The following is a 14,942-nucleotide window of genomic DNA, read 5'->3' as shown; positions in this document are numbered from 1 at the left end:
CCAAGTTGAGGTTCCACACCGGTGCTGGTGGGTGTCTTGGGGGAATTACTCGTTTAAGTCCTTCCAAGAAGGCTTTGATGGCAGGCACTCTGAATAAAGAGAGGTGCTGCCTGTTTTGTAGATAGGCTGCTATTGCTGTTAAATGGATACGTATTGAGGTGTATGCCAGATTGCATCGGTATAGGTGTAAGAGGTAGCAGATTATGTTTTGAATGGATGCGTCTAGCGGGTTAATGTCATTGTTGTTGCAGTAAATGACAAACCTCTTCCATTTAGCTGCATAGCAAGCTCTGGTAGTGGGTCTCCTGGCCTCCTTGATGATCTCCATACAGTCAGGTGGCAGGTTTAGGTAGCCAAACTCTAAGACTTCAGGAGCCAGATTGCCAGGTTCAGCTGTTGCGGATCAGGGTGCTGAATTTCGCCATGGTTCTGCGTTAAAAGTGCGGGTTTGATCCACAGCCTTTGATGCGGCACCACGGAAAGTTCCAGAAAGGTGGTGTACCATGGCTGGCGCGCCCACGTTGGAGCAACTAGGATGAGTGTCAGTGAGTGCTGTCGCAGTTTGCGTGCCACCAGCGGTATTAATGGCGCTGGGGGAAAAGCGTACGCAAATCTGCCGGACCAGTTCATCCATATCGCATTGCCCTGCGACTGTGGATGTGGGAACCTGGCGGCAAAGCTTTGGCATTTTGCGTTTTCGTTTGTGGCGAATAGGTCTATCTCTGGATGACCCCACTGCTGGAAGTACGGTTGGAGTACTGATGGGTGTAGCTCCCACTCGTGCATCTGGTGGCTGTGTCTGCTAAGCAGATCCGCCATCTGGTTGTCCTTGCCGGCGAGGTGTTCCGCCATGAGGAATATGTTCCTTTGAATGGCCCACTTCCACATGCTCTGAGCCAGATGAGACAACTGTGGAGAGTGTGTTCCTCCCTGCTTCTGTATGTAGTACATGGCAGTCATGTTGTCCGTCCGGATCAACACGACTTTGTTGCACAGGTGTACTTTGAATGCCTTCATGGCTAGGAAGATTGCCATCAGTTCCAGAAGGTTGATGTGCATCTTCTTTTGCTGTGTCGTCCATAGTCCCTGCACTGTGTAATTGAGTACATGAGCTCCCCATCCCTGGAGAGAGGCGTCCGCTGTCAGTACTATTTGTGGAACAGGCTCTTGGAACGGTCGGCCCTTGCAAAGGTTTTGTGGATTCCACCAATGCAGAGAGTTGTATGCCCGACCGCTCACCAACACTAGGTCTTTTAATTGCCCGTGAGCCTGATTCCATTGACGTGCCAAGCACTCCTGAAGCGGGCGCATATGTAGTCTCGCGTGTGGGACTATGAAAATGCAGGAGGCCATCATGCCTATCAACTGCATGAATACTCGCGCAGGAAGGGAGTGCTGAGGTTGGAATTTGGAGATCAGCTGTTGCATGCTGTTGATTCTCACTAAAGTTGGCTGAGCTGTGGCAGCCAGAGTGTCGATCGTTGCGCCTAAGTACTGTTGTACGTGCGCAGGTTGGAGACTTGATTTTGGGTAATTTAGTGAGAATCCCAGACGGTGAATGGTGTGGGACATGTGGGTGGCACATTGTTGTGCTGACTTGGCCTGAACTAGCCAGTCATCCAGATAAGGGAAGACGTGAATGTTTTGTCTTCGCAGATGCGCGGCCACTGTTGCCAGGCACTTGGTAAAGACCCTGGGTGCTGTTGTTACTCCGAAGGGGAGAACTTTGAAATGATAGTGATTCCCTTGAATAGTGAATCTGAGGTATTTCCTGTGTGAAGGGTGTATTGGTATGTGGAAGTATGCATCCTTCAGGTCTAGCGTAGCTAGGAAATCCCCGTGACTGAGTAGTGGGAGAACCTGCTGGAGGGTGAGCATATGGAAATGCTCCGATAGTATACATAGGTTTAGGGGTCGCAGGTCTAGGATAGGTCTGAGCGAGCCGTCCTTTTTTGGGATTAAGAAGTACAGAGAGTACACCCCTGTGCCCTGCTGGTCGATGGGCACTATGTAACGCCCTGAACGTCTCAGGATCGTTTAACAGACACGACAATGAGGACGCAACCACTTGTGAAGGGTTTGTTCTTTTAATGAAGGCAAATAAAATACAAAGAACAAACAAAAGTTATAGTCACTGGAATCCTCCAGGCTAAGTACGTTACCAGCCCACAGCACGGATGGTCCTAACCGTCCTCTGCATATACGCCGATCGCGGCGTATGCCAACAGAGGGCAGAAATGAAATGGCCGACAATGCCAATCGGTAGGCTGTGAGGGGCACGAAGAGTGTTGGGGAGAATCGAGGAGTCAGGGAAACACCCAGCCGGGGTCTCTACCTGAAGGGAGCAGCCGCTCAACCTCTTCCTCAGACTGCACCGGGACGCGGAGTCACCTCCTGGTGATGCGTCACCGATACCCCAATCACAAGCAAGAAGACTGAACCGAGAGCAGCCGCTCGATCGATCCTGTGGACTTCCGAGTCTGTAACACGGCAAACACCTCCTGGTGTGCGTTACAGCTGGCAGTCCCTGTGTCTCTGGTCGGGCTGGGAGTTACGACTCCAACCAGCAAAAGCGCCACTGCGCTTGGACTCAGCCGAGTCAAAAAGCGAAGCTCAATGGTTGACCGGTAGAGCTTCCGGGTCCTTCACAGGTGACGATGGGGCAAGACACGGCCCAGGGAGTAACGACTCGACCTACCTCCGTTCTTGCCTTACTGGAGCACCACTCCGGAACACTGCTCTTCACGAAGCAGGTACGTCGGTGTAAACACAATATCCGACAGCCTTGTACCTCCCGGTTCCTCCCTTTATAGGGCGTGTTTTCCTTGAGTTATGTAACAGCTCTCCTGTTTACATAAGGGCGTGTTTCCCTTGAGTTATGTAACAGCTCTCCTGTTTACATAAGGGCGTGTTTCCCTTGAGTTATGTAACAGCTCTCCTGTTTACATAAGGGCGTGTTTCCCTTGAGTTATGTAACAGCTCTCCTGTTTACATAAGGGCGTGTTTCCCTTGTATGACAGGAATTCTTGACACACTACTTCTATTGCCCCTTTTGCGAGCATAGCAAGCACTTCTTGCCGGAGTAAATCTAAGTGTTCGGCTGACATAGGACGGTGCTTTGGTGGTATGTTGGGTGGAGTGGAAGTTAGTTCTAGACAGTACCCATGTTGGATGATGTCCCTGACCCACCTGTCCGTGGTGATGTTCTTCCATGCGGACAGGAACAGCTGGAGTCGTCCCCCGACAGGTGTTATGTGGTCGGGGGGTAAGGAGAGGGCGTCACTGTTTGTTTTTTGGAGAGGACCTGGTGTTGCCATAGCCACGTCCCCTGCCTTTGGTGCTGGATCCACGATATCCACCCCTGTTGTTTTCGTCATAGGTGCTTTGTGCGCCACTTTTAGTATACTGCTGTTGTGACCCCTGACCCCTTGTTGTGCCTCTATTTCCAGTGCGATGAAAGGAGCCACTACGAAATTGCTGCGTTTGCAGAGCCCCCATTGATTTCGCAGTGTCAGTGTCTTTCTTTATCTTTTCTAGGGTAGTGTCAACGTCTGGGCCTAATAAGAATTCTGTGTTAACTGGTAAGTTTAGAATATTGTTTTGGATCTCGGGTTTGAAGCCGGAGATTCTTAACCAGGCATGACGTCTTAGCATGACGCTTGTGTTTATTGCCCTAGCCGCTGTGTCAGCTGCGTCAAGGGCGCATTTTATGGATGCATTAGTGAGGAGTTGTCCTTCTCTAATGAGTAGCTCCGCGGACTCCTTATACTCATCTGGTAGATGTTGGAGCAGTGACTCCAGCGTGTCGTAATGTGACCTGTCATAATGTGCCAGGAGTGCCTGTGTATTGGCAATGCGCAGGATGTTCGCTGCTTGCGCTGCAATGCGTTTGCCCGATGTTTCTAGTACTTTTGACTCCTTGTCTGGGGGAGGAGCATCACCAGTCGTTTGTGAGTGGGCTCTCTTGCGAGCATTGGCAACCACCATGGAGTCTAACGGCAATTGACCCCTAATGTATTTAGGGTCACCGGGTGCAGGCTTGTATTTTTTTTCAATCCTAGGATTTAACACCCGGGCTCTTGTGGTGTCCTTGAAAATGTCTTTAGCGGGTTTGAGAACCCCTTTTAACATGGGCAGGGTTTTGACAGTTCTTTCTGAAGATGCGAAAGTGTCAAGCAGGAAGTCTTCCTCAATGGCATCAGAATGGAGTTCCACCCCATGATGAGCAGCAGCCCGCTCGATGAGGGCATTGAATGCAGCTGTGTCCTCGGTAGGAGACGTTTTTACGTTATAGAGTTGCGCATCTTGAGTATGTGGCGCGACACTTTGGTCTGTGGGGTCATCCCATGCCTGATCCGGGTCTTGTAGGTGCTCATCAGGATCTACGTCCCCAGGGTAGATGGAATCTTCCCCGCCATAGTCCTGTATTGCGTCCGATTCGGAGGGGGTAGGAGAAAAGGACTGCGGATCTGGATGGAAGTGTTGGAAGTGTTCTTGGAGCACTGGTTCCTGCTCCGCCGGCAGTTTGCATTTAAGAGGAATTTTGTAGTGCTCCTCTTCCCTAACTGGCGTTATCTTGCGTTTGTGGAGCATTAACCTGCCAGTGTTGGCGTCGATAAATTGTGGCCCCGAAGACTCTTGTTCTGTAAGGCCAGAGGTGGTGGACTGTGTGTGGAGGACACGTGTCCGAATTTGAAATAGTTTCGGTGCCGATGCCGGTGGCAGCCCAAACGTAATGTTGGAGGGCTCCGAGTGCACTTTACAGGGTTTGGGTGTGTCGGGACCCGAGATAGAGTGGAGGGTTGCCCGGTTACGGATGCGTTGTAAAGATGCGGAGACCTGCTGCACAGTGAACGCAGATGGTGGTTTGATGGGCCCCTTAGTAGTAGACGTCGAGGCCAGCCCCGACTTTTTTGTAGGAAGGGGGTCACTGGCCTGAAGGGATGTATCGACAGTCGACGTAGTCGAGGACTTAGTCGGCGCCGGTGCGCTAGGCGTTGTCGTAGCCGGGGCGGCCATCTTGACTGCGGAGGTTATGGCCTTCGGTGTCGGTGCCGAAGGTCTCGGTGCCTTGAGGTGCCCGAGGGCGTGCTTTTTCTGGGTGTCAACCGTATCCGCTGCGGTGAGCTCGGCGCCGAAGTCTCTTTGTACGCGGTCGGAGCCGACGACTCTTTTCGGCGTCGGAGCAGTGGATGGTTTCGACGCCTTCGATCCGACCACCACCAGTTTCACTTTCGTTTTTGAAGGGACTGGAGCGATGGATGGTTTTGGGTTTAACAACCCGGTCGTCTTCGGTAATAGTGGCTCTTGCAGAGTGTTCGAGGCCGGACCGGAAGGTGGGGCCGAGGAACCATGTGTTTGATCTTGGGTAAGGCCCGAAGGCGATCCCTCGACCGGAGCCTGATGACGACGTACAGTTTCGGCCTCCGTTTCGACGGATTGGCCTAGCTCTTCGGGAGAGCTGTCTTCTTCGGCCCCGTAGGCCTCGTCGAAGTCTCCTACCTCATCGACGGTTTCTTCACGTCGAAAGATCACTTCGTCTTCGTCGTCCGATCGGGAATCGTGTTCTGAAGCGGGGCTAGAGACTACTTCTTCCATGCTCTCGGCGTCCTCGTCCTCGGTGCTGAATATGTTGGTGGGAGCAGGCGCTGCTTGCTGCGCCTCCAGCCTTGCTGCCCGTCGGTTCCGCAGAGTCTTCTTAGATCGGAACCGTGCACAGGTCATGCATTTCGATTCGTCGTGATCCGGCGAGAGACATTTATTACAGACGGGGTGGACGTCGATATGAGGGTACTTCGCGTGGCATAACGGACACCTCTTGAATGGAGTCCTCGATTCCATCGTCGATCGAACTTCGAAGTTCGGACCAAACTGGTCTGAAGTTGGAAGAAGGTGCGGAGCACTAAAGCTAGTAGTCGACACCGAACGGTAACTATACCGACGAAAACTAAAGGCCTTTTGTCCTAAAACTAAGTATTCCTAAGTTGAGCTAAGATAGTCACATCCGAACCCAATGGCGGAAAAAAACAATCTAAGGATGGAGAGGATGCCCATGCGCACTGTAGTCCAGGGGAGGAGCCACCTATCTTGTGATACTTCGAAGACTCTTCCAGGACAACAATGTGCAATCATCCGGACCCAACACTAGGCGGCGATCTATGCACAGATATGAATTCAGCAGCCCACATGCCTCGAACATGATTACATCCAACACGCATTTCCATGTACCCTTGGAATTTATCACCTAGTACTCTGTACTTATCACATATGAACCCCTCCAAACCGCATGCTGAAGCTCTTGGGGCAGATTCAGGTTAAAAAAATCCATCAAATAAAATAAATTATCTGCTGAGATGATGAGAAATGTTTAAGAGCTCTCTTCCAAGACTTTCAACGCTGGTTACCTTGGCACTGTTGTAATAGAAGTTGGAGATTGCGCTCATGTTCTTTCTGTTGCTGCGTCAACTGACGATCCATCTCCAAACGCTGCCGCTCCACTGCTGCCTCCAGCCAGTACACCAACTGCTGCTGCTCATCCAGCTGCATCTCCAGCTCCGAGAAGGCAATTTGTTGTTTGTGCTCTTCTTCTCGCAGCGTCACCACCTACATAATGTGACACAAAAATCAAGCATGCAAATGTCATAACATATTTTTTACCCTACTGAGTAGACTGAATGCAAACGTGCTTCAATACAGTTTGCAAATTTCTTGTGGTACACAAATGATGCGTGCATTCTCTTTGCTTCTTAGTTGCAACAGATAAAGAAGGTACTGCTATATCCCAACAAGTGAAGGAGCTCTGAAACATAGGATATCTCTAAATCAATAGATAACAAATGTTTACTGCTGGTAACCGTATGCTTGAGTAGCACATGAGAAAGTGTTAACTTTGACCCTCGTTCAATATCTTGCGATTCTTGTTTAATTAAAAAACACGGAGTATCTCTGCCCCTTTGCAAAATCCTGGAGCACTGTTAAAAATAGATATCTCCAACAAAAGTGTTTTAATATGCCTATTTAAAAGGTTGCATGAAATGAATTTATTTACTTTTTTAAACACCTCCAATTTGAACAGAAAATAGCAAATCAACTCCTTATAAATTATTTAAAAGGAATAAGATATTTTAAGAAATGGAACTGATCTGAAAACACACTGCTCCTTTGACGGAGTAATCCACTGCAACGCCCCTTAATGCATAGTTGCAGCAGCTTAGCAGGACCCTTTTCTTTCAGTGCTTTAGTGTATGCCAAGGCCTGATGGAGAGAAGTGATGGCTGTTAATTAAAACAATAAATATTCCCGTGATTGCTTTACTGGAACCTTTAATTAAATTTATGAACACTGAATAGAACTAAACTCTGGCCTCAGGAGTAAATGGTAAACACAACAACCAATTGTTTAGTAAGAACAGAACACAAGGAAATAATTATTCACACCGGTTATTCACATTTTTTATTTCACATATTTAACAAGTAATTGAAGCTACATAAAGGAACAAAGCAAACTAAACAATGATCAACAAAAAACATAGCAGTAGCTAATCTCACACAAATATGTTCTCAGGCGGATTAGAGGGTGCAGTTAACATTTCCAGGTTATCGTGGGCACATGAGAGTACTTGATTCATGCATATGCAACAGTGAAAATAGGAGGTCCATTCTATACCCTCATATCATGACACCCGCCTTCTACAGTTCTTTACTCTGAAATCTAAACCTGTGTCTTGTTGACCACGTCACCTATTACCGGCCTTCAAAGTAAAACAGCTGTTGCCTCAACAGCTAGCCCAGGTACAGCATAAGTATATTCAACCGGGGCTAGTAAAATGTTTGTTCTTAATCTAATTTATGTAAATTTAATTTGATATTATGCTCGATACACACCGGGGGGTGGGGGAGGGGATATCTTGGTGCAGGGGCAGATCACAGGCAGAGGGAAAACTACCGAACTAAAACAACACTGTCTTGAGCAGCTCCTTAAATTTAAGATGATCTGTGCACATTCAAATGTGAAGAGGAAACTCACTCCAGTAAAAGGAGGCCAGGTATGAGTAAGACCTGCCACCAGCTCTGGACCTTCTGACCCGTGGGACAGTGAGCGAAGCTTTATCACTGGATCTCAAAAGTCTGATTAGGCAGCTGGGGCCTCAGGCAGTCTATGAGCAAGACAGCAGATGTAATCATTCTTTTCCGGACAGGCAACCAATGTAAAGATTGCGAAAGAGGTGAGTAGGCAGTGCCAGATGGAAGGTTGCAAATGAGACTGGCTGCAGTGTTTTGAACAACTTGTAATTTCGATAATAAAGTCTCATTTGCATGGGTTAACAGGACACCTCCATAATCCCCTCTGCTAATGTGTGCCTGAGTTTTCATCGACGATAGAGGAAGGAAAGGGAAGGTTTTCCGCAACAGGCGCATCATGTGGAAGCAGGTGCTGATGGTACACAAATCCTGCTCTTTCCTGGTAAGGAATTTGGTCCAATCGGACACCCAAGTTCTACCTGTTTAGGTGTCTGAGCAGTCTCTTAATTCTGAAGGCCACCAATCGGAGGACCAGAGCTGTTGGGCCTTACCGAACAGCATCATCTCCGTTTTTTCTGCATTCAACTGAAGGCAGTTCTCAGTCCTCCAGGCTGTAATTGCTTTCATCCTTGTTGAGAAACGTTCTTTTACTTTGACAAGGACATTGTCAAAGGAGATGCCCAACTGTGTGTCGTCTGTATAGGATAGTATTTCAAATCTGAAAGGTCTGACAGTCTTGGCAACGGGGCACATATATGTTAAAAAGCATAGGGCTTAGTCATGAGCCCTGGGGAACCATCTTGTCTAAAAACATGGTACGCGATTTGAAAGACCAAAGGGAGATGGTTTGAGTTCTGTTTGTTAAAAAATCAATTGAACCATTGTGGAGCCACCCCATGGATTCTGATTTCATATAGTCTTTAGAGCACCCTGGGGTGAGACACTGTGTCAAACGCTGTAGATTAAGTCCAACAGCACAAGCATAGATGGCATATTGGCATCAAGACAGAGTCTTGCGTGATCTGCGACCGCTACTGTGGCAGTCTCTCTGCTGTGTGAGGATCTGATCCCTGATTGTGATGGATCCAGGATCTTATTATCCTCTAGATAATCTGTAAGCTGTTTATTTATTTGACCTCCCAGCAGCTTGCCCATAAGAGGAAGCAGCGAAATGGGCTGATAATTAGTGAGGTTGGCATGTGCCATGTTGGCCTTCTTTCGTATCAGTATGACCCGTTTCAACCAAAGCACTGGAAAATAACTGTTATATATCATTCATTCTACTGTTTGCATCGACGTTGTGCCGCCTTCGCTTCAAAGATACTTATGTAATGGGCCTCATATATTTTCAAGGCAGAAGGTCTGGGGCATGAGCAACGTACATCTTTCCCACATCTTGTTGCAATATGCCAAATCTGAGAACAGTCTCTTGGCCACAGGACCCCATTGCTGGGCTACCACCCTTTTGGCCAGCAAAAGTGCCATGGCACAAAGACGCTTCGCAGAACTTAGCAAGTCCTTTACAAATTCCAAAAGGGCCATCAATGGAGCAAGGGTGAGGGACAGCTCTAGAATTGCACACAAATATTGAAGATTCCCTTAAAGTAAGAGGTAGAGCTCTCACTGTATCTGCCTCCAGATATATACCGCAGGCAGTTGAGGAGCTAAAATCTTCAGATATCTATAAAATGATATTGTCACTCACTCATTTGCAAGTGATTTACTCCCTGCCACGGATCTTTATTCTTCCAGAGGTTGAAACATGTTTCAAAAGCCATCTGGCAGTCATGATCCGCTAGCCAGGCAATTGGGACCCCAGCTACATATTATTTTATTCTGTTGTCCTAGGTGGGTGTTTTTCAGCAGTATAGTTGGGTGTAGTGGTTCGAGAAGGCTGACAATGTAGGGGGTGCGCCTAATCGGATTTTCAGTGTCATCTTCCAACTCAATAACCATATTTGGGGGCTGTTGTGGGCATAACAGGATGGCCACTGTTTTGCCTAGTTGCTCTCCTTCATCGTGTACGTTTGCCAGTCGAATATTCACATAAGAATTCAACTTTTCTATCCACTATAATCCTAAATTCTACTAGCAACGTCTTCAGTCTCACTAGTGTGTCAGTTTTGCGTGTCAGGGTATATTCAGTTTCAAATATTTTAATGTCACGCTCAAGACGCTGGAGCATTTGTTCAATAGATGTTTGCATCCCAGTTTGTTTTGAAATACATATTCCTTTAGTGTATGCTTTAAAGGCTTTCCAAAGCTCAGCACGCTTCTTCCAGGCCTAATGTATTCAATTTCATGTAGTCACTAAGTGCCTGCCTCACTTCTGTCTTAAACAATATGCATACAAGTGCCTCTGAGGTGAAGCGCCACATTGGTCTCCTTGTCTCACTGGTAGGTACAATCAAGTCAGTGTCAGAAGTACTAGTGAGTGGTCCGAAAATGAGCAAAGGAAGCAGGTCAACCATGTGCATGCATTCATTGTCACAAGCCAGTGATCAAGGCGTGATAACATGTTTTGCAACTAGATTCCTGTGAATCCATATGAATATGAGGTTGCGTTGTTATGTAATTTGTAGGAATGCTCTAGAGGGCAACAGTAGCAACCTAGCTACAGTCAAAATTCTGTCAATAGAGTCTAACCCCTCTCCCTCACCGCCACCTCAAACAATAACCTGAGGGTTAACCTCCATGTACATACAGATTACTTGTCGAAACAATGTGACATACATTTGGTTTATACATGTTTAAGGGTTATAGGCTCATCATATATTATTAGCCAGTGAACAATTAGGAATATCTACCCTCTGCACCAACGTGGATCTTAATGCATCTAAATGGTAACTTGACACACATTACTATGGTTACCTGCCATGTGTATGCATGGTAGGATGCGAAGTATTGTTGCTCACCTTAGCTTCTGCTAAACCTGGTCTCACTGCTTGGGGACCAATGTCTCTCGAAGCAACACCACCTGTATTTTATGTCATTTTTTAGGATATTACCCATCTAGTTTTCCTAGCATCATCCAATTCCTAGTTCCACGAGATAAATCGTATTCAGGGGTTTTAGGAGAATTAGCCATATACTTTGGAGATGGCATGTGCCATTACATCATCAAATATATTCATCATATCTGAACTAAACTTAAATATTCTAGCCAATACAGATTTATCAAAACCGCTAAACGAAAAAACACATACATAACCCTTACCCCTCCCACACTGTTTTACCAATTGAGTAGAATGCCCCATCCCTCTCACAACTAAAATCTGAAAAACCACCAGAGCGGACTGTAAGTAGAAGCAAGGTAATACCATCTCCCCCCCCTTACATGGTGCTAACTGGTGTATGAAAAAGTATGCCTGCCCACTGGTATTTGCAAGGAACAAAATACTGATTCACTACTTAATTATAATGCTCCACTAAAACCTTCTTTTTTTGCCACTCCCTTTCACATTCAGAAGCAGTTCCTCTTGCCCTCTCACTCCTAGATGCGATCACTACACGAAGGTAGAACATCTTGATTTTTTTTCTAGCGGGGGACAGAGCTCAGTTTAAGGGTAGCCATCTTGAATAGTGGTTATCCATGCATGTTTAAAGGGAGTCTGTTCCTGAAATACCCTGGGGTTGACAGATTTTTCTTGGCAGCCAATGAAAGATGTTCTGCAAGCGGCAAGTTGCCTCTTATTGAACTTCTGTAGCCTGGACAAAGGTTCAAATGCCCATACTGGAGGTATTCGCGAGGCAGTCTGCCAAGCTCGAAGAGAGCAGATAATTTCTTCCACCATAGATAGAAGTTCCAACATGAAAGATGGCAAAATCAGCTGTGACACCTCAGAGAGGTGAAGGGTATCTAGGAACCACTAGTAACTAAGGAGGTGAGCATCCGTCATTCTCTTTGATGGCAATGTCTGGTGAAGCAGAGGCTCTTTGTGTATATTCCTGCATCAGCACCATGGCGGAAGAGACTTAAGGGCTGTGGGACAAGCTCATCTTCTCCCTCAAATTTTGGGCATTTGGCACCATTGATCCTCGAAACTTTTTTCTACAGACTTGCATTTTAGACAAGTATGTGGGCACTATGTGCAAAGCAGGACGCAGCATACCAAATAGGGAGGATATGTGATGTGTTCTTTGATAGCGTTTCAAATGGAGGAAATATTTCTACATTTAGATTATCGATTTTAATTCCCATGTAGTGGATTTTCGGCACTAGAACTGAGATGAACCTGGTGGAGCTGATCATGGACCCCATAATTTAAAGTTATGATGTGATTCTTGCTTAATTAAAAAACACAAGAGTATCTCTGCACCTCTGCAATATCCTGGAGCTACTCATTTGCCATGGTTACTGCTATGACCTGGATATCCCTCCCTCTAAGACTACTAGTTGAAGGTGTTTAAGTAGAATTAAGAAAATGCTAAAAACACACTTATTTGCCGTCACTTTGTAAGGTTTTGTTCCGATTTCCCATATTTCAGTTTACACCAGGAGACCTCTTTTTTAATGACACACTTCATAAACTATAATTTAAAAAACCAATTAAATCAAAGACAGACTATAAGCAATAGGCAAGGTAGACTTTATATGATACCAATCACCACAAGGAGGCATGTCCACACTTCTTAAGTAATACCCATAAGAGGAAGTCTACAGGGTTAAATGCCGATCAGTCTTGCACAGCAGAGAGTCCTTAAAGAAATTAGTTTTGGAAAGGATTTATCTAGAAAAACTGATTACTAATGTGGTATTTTCAGTGAAAATGTCTATTAATGCATTTTCTGGAAAGCAGGCTGAAAGTCTAACTATCCACACCTAGCATCCATGAGTTGGCTTCAAACATATAGCTGATAACATTCAGTTAAGGCCATACAGGTGCACAAAACCCTCTGAAACAACCTTGATTTATATCTGGAAAATACCAAGACCTCCTTTAACTGCTGCAAATTATACTACCATCTACAGCACTACTGTGCCTTCATAATCAACTGCATTATACACTCTGACTACAGGCATGCTATGAGTTTTGTTTCTATTCCAACACATTTCTCTCATCTTGTCTGCTATTCTTGTCCTCTGTATGGCGATATATTCCTTTATGTTAGGTTATATTAGCTTAATTTTGTCTGTTCTGTTTTTCCTACATCATATTATTTTTACAATGTATTGTACAATGCCACTGCCCATATCCAATCTCCATCTGTATGACACTTTCTATGAACCTTGTTACTCAGACTCTTCCACCTCCTTGCTTGTAGGTACTTTGTGAGCAGTGGGTTGCAAACTTATTTTATCATGGGCTTTGTTTATGAAGTCTGGCATAGCAACAGGCTTGCAAGTCTTAGGTTTTGTGTGAAAAAAAAGATTTTTAAATACAACTATGCGTGTATACTTAGCCCCTCCCCCCCCCCCCCCATCTGTGTGTATATGGAAAATGTTACTTACCCTGTACCCATCCGTTCGCAGCGTGTAGTGCTGTAGATGCGTATGCTCTGTTATCTAGTGTTGGACTGGGATGTTTGCAACATGTTGGTCTTGGAAGAAGTCTGAGTCACAAGACCAGTTGTGGCCCTACCCTTGGTCTACATTGCACCATCACACTAGCTCCACTTCAGAATGCTTTCCGCTCAGCAGGTGAGTAGTGTAAGCGGGGTGCAGTGTTGAAAAAGTGTTCTGTGCACAGTAAAGGGAGTGAAAAAAATAATATAGAAACATCTGGGATCATAGCTGTCTTCCAGGGAGGACGGTGGTGCTAGTGAATCTCCAGCACTACACACTAAGAACAGATGGTTACAAGATAGTAACACTTTCCTTCGTACTGTGTGGCTGTAGATAGACATGCTCTGCATAGACTATAAAGCAGTCCCTCTATAAAGAGGTGTCTAGTGAGCAGATAATGCAGATGTTTAAAGAGTGTTATTAAAACAGCCTGGCCAACTAAAATGCTGGTGTGCTACAACATCTACACAATAGAGCTTTGTGAAGGTGTGAGGTGTTGACCTAGTTGTAGCTTTGCAGGGATCAGTTAAAAAGAATATTATCCAAAAAGGCTAGGGTGCTCCTTTCATGCGTGTAGAGTGAACTCAAAGGGGCACAAGGAGTATGCACTTGACCTAAGCAAAGCAAGTCTGGATGAACTCAACAATCCACTGCGCAGTGCCGGCTGCAGACATGGCATGACCCCCAGGTGGTTTGTCGAAGACTACAAAATGCCGATTTGGTTTCCATAAGGTTTAGTTCCAGCAATATAATATGTGTCCTCTTAACTACTAGAGTGTGAAGGGCTTTTTCCATTACAGACTAGAGGTTGTGGGAAGAAGTCCAGCAGCTCACTGGTCAGATTCATGTGAAAAGGTGAGACAACTAGGCTAAAATTTGGGGTTGGTACAAAGAACCACCCTATGCTTGTGAAAGTGATTGAATGGTTCCTGAGTGGTAAGATCTTAGAGCTCAATATTGGTCTAAGGGAGATGATTGTTGTAGGAAACTGGGGGTTTGTTAGTTGCCCCCCCCACTTTTTGCCCCCTTTTAAGCTGTGCCATGCTCTGAAGCCTGCTAACTAGACTTCAGTGCCAGTACTCCTTCCTTAAAGCAAAGTGATGTCTGATTGTTTCAAAATGATCTAAGGACTTCAGCACCCCTCTAAGTTCCTAGTAAATGGTACCCCAAGTACCTAGGGCATGAGTACTAAAGAGGGTCCCTAAGGGCTGCAGCATATCTTATGCCACCCTAAGGAACCCATACACAAATCCCACACAGACAGCCATTGCAGACTGCGCAACATGGTGCAAACCAAGTTTAAAAACATGACATGGCACACTCCTGTGCGCCATGACAAAGACACTGCATGGGATATATGTAAGTCACCCCAACAGCAGGCTTTGAAAACCTAAGGCAGTGTGCATTATAGCATA

General features: G+C 46.0%; 1 protein-coding gene across 2 annotated transcripts in view; it reads right to left on the bottom strand.

The window, feature by feature from the left end:
- Positions 1-14,942, bottom strand: part of KIF7 (kinesin family member 7) — a 448,976-nt gene that overhangs the window by 39,991 nt on the left and 394,043 nt on the right. For both annotated transcript variants that reach the window (XM_085644436.1, XM_085644435.1), the window contains exon 16: positions 6,405-6,603. In XM_085644436.1, the coding sequence (XP_085500562.1) occupies positions 6,405-6,603 (199 nt within the window). The remainder of the gene's footprint in view (positions 1-6,404; positions 6,604-14,942) is intronic.

The sequence above is a fragment of the Triturus cristatus genome, chromosome 3_1, assembly GCF_964204655.1.
Source record: "Triturus cristatus chromosome 3_1, aTriCri1.1, whole genome shotgun sequence".
Taxonomy (NCBI): domain Eukaryota; kingdom Metazoa; phylum Chordata; class Amphibia; order Caudata; family Salamandridae; genus Triturus; species Triturus cristatus.
Note: the sequence above shows the minus strand (reverse complement) of the source record. Positions and strands in the feature narration are given on the sequence as shown.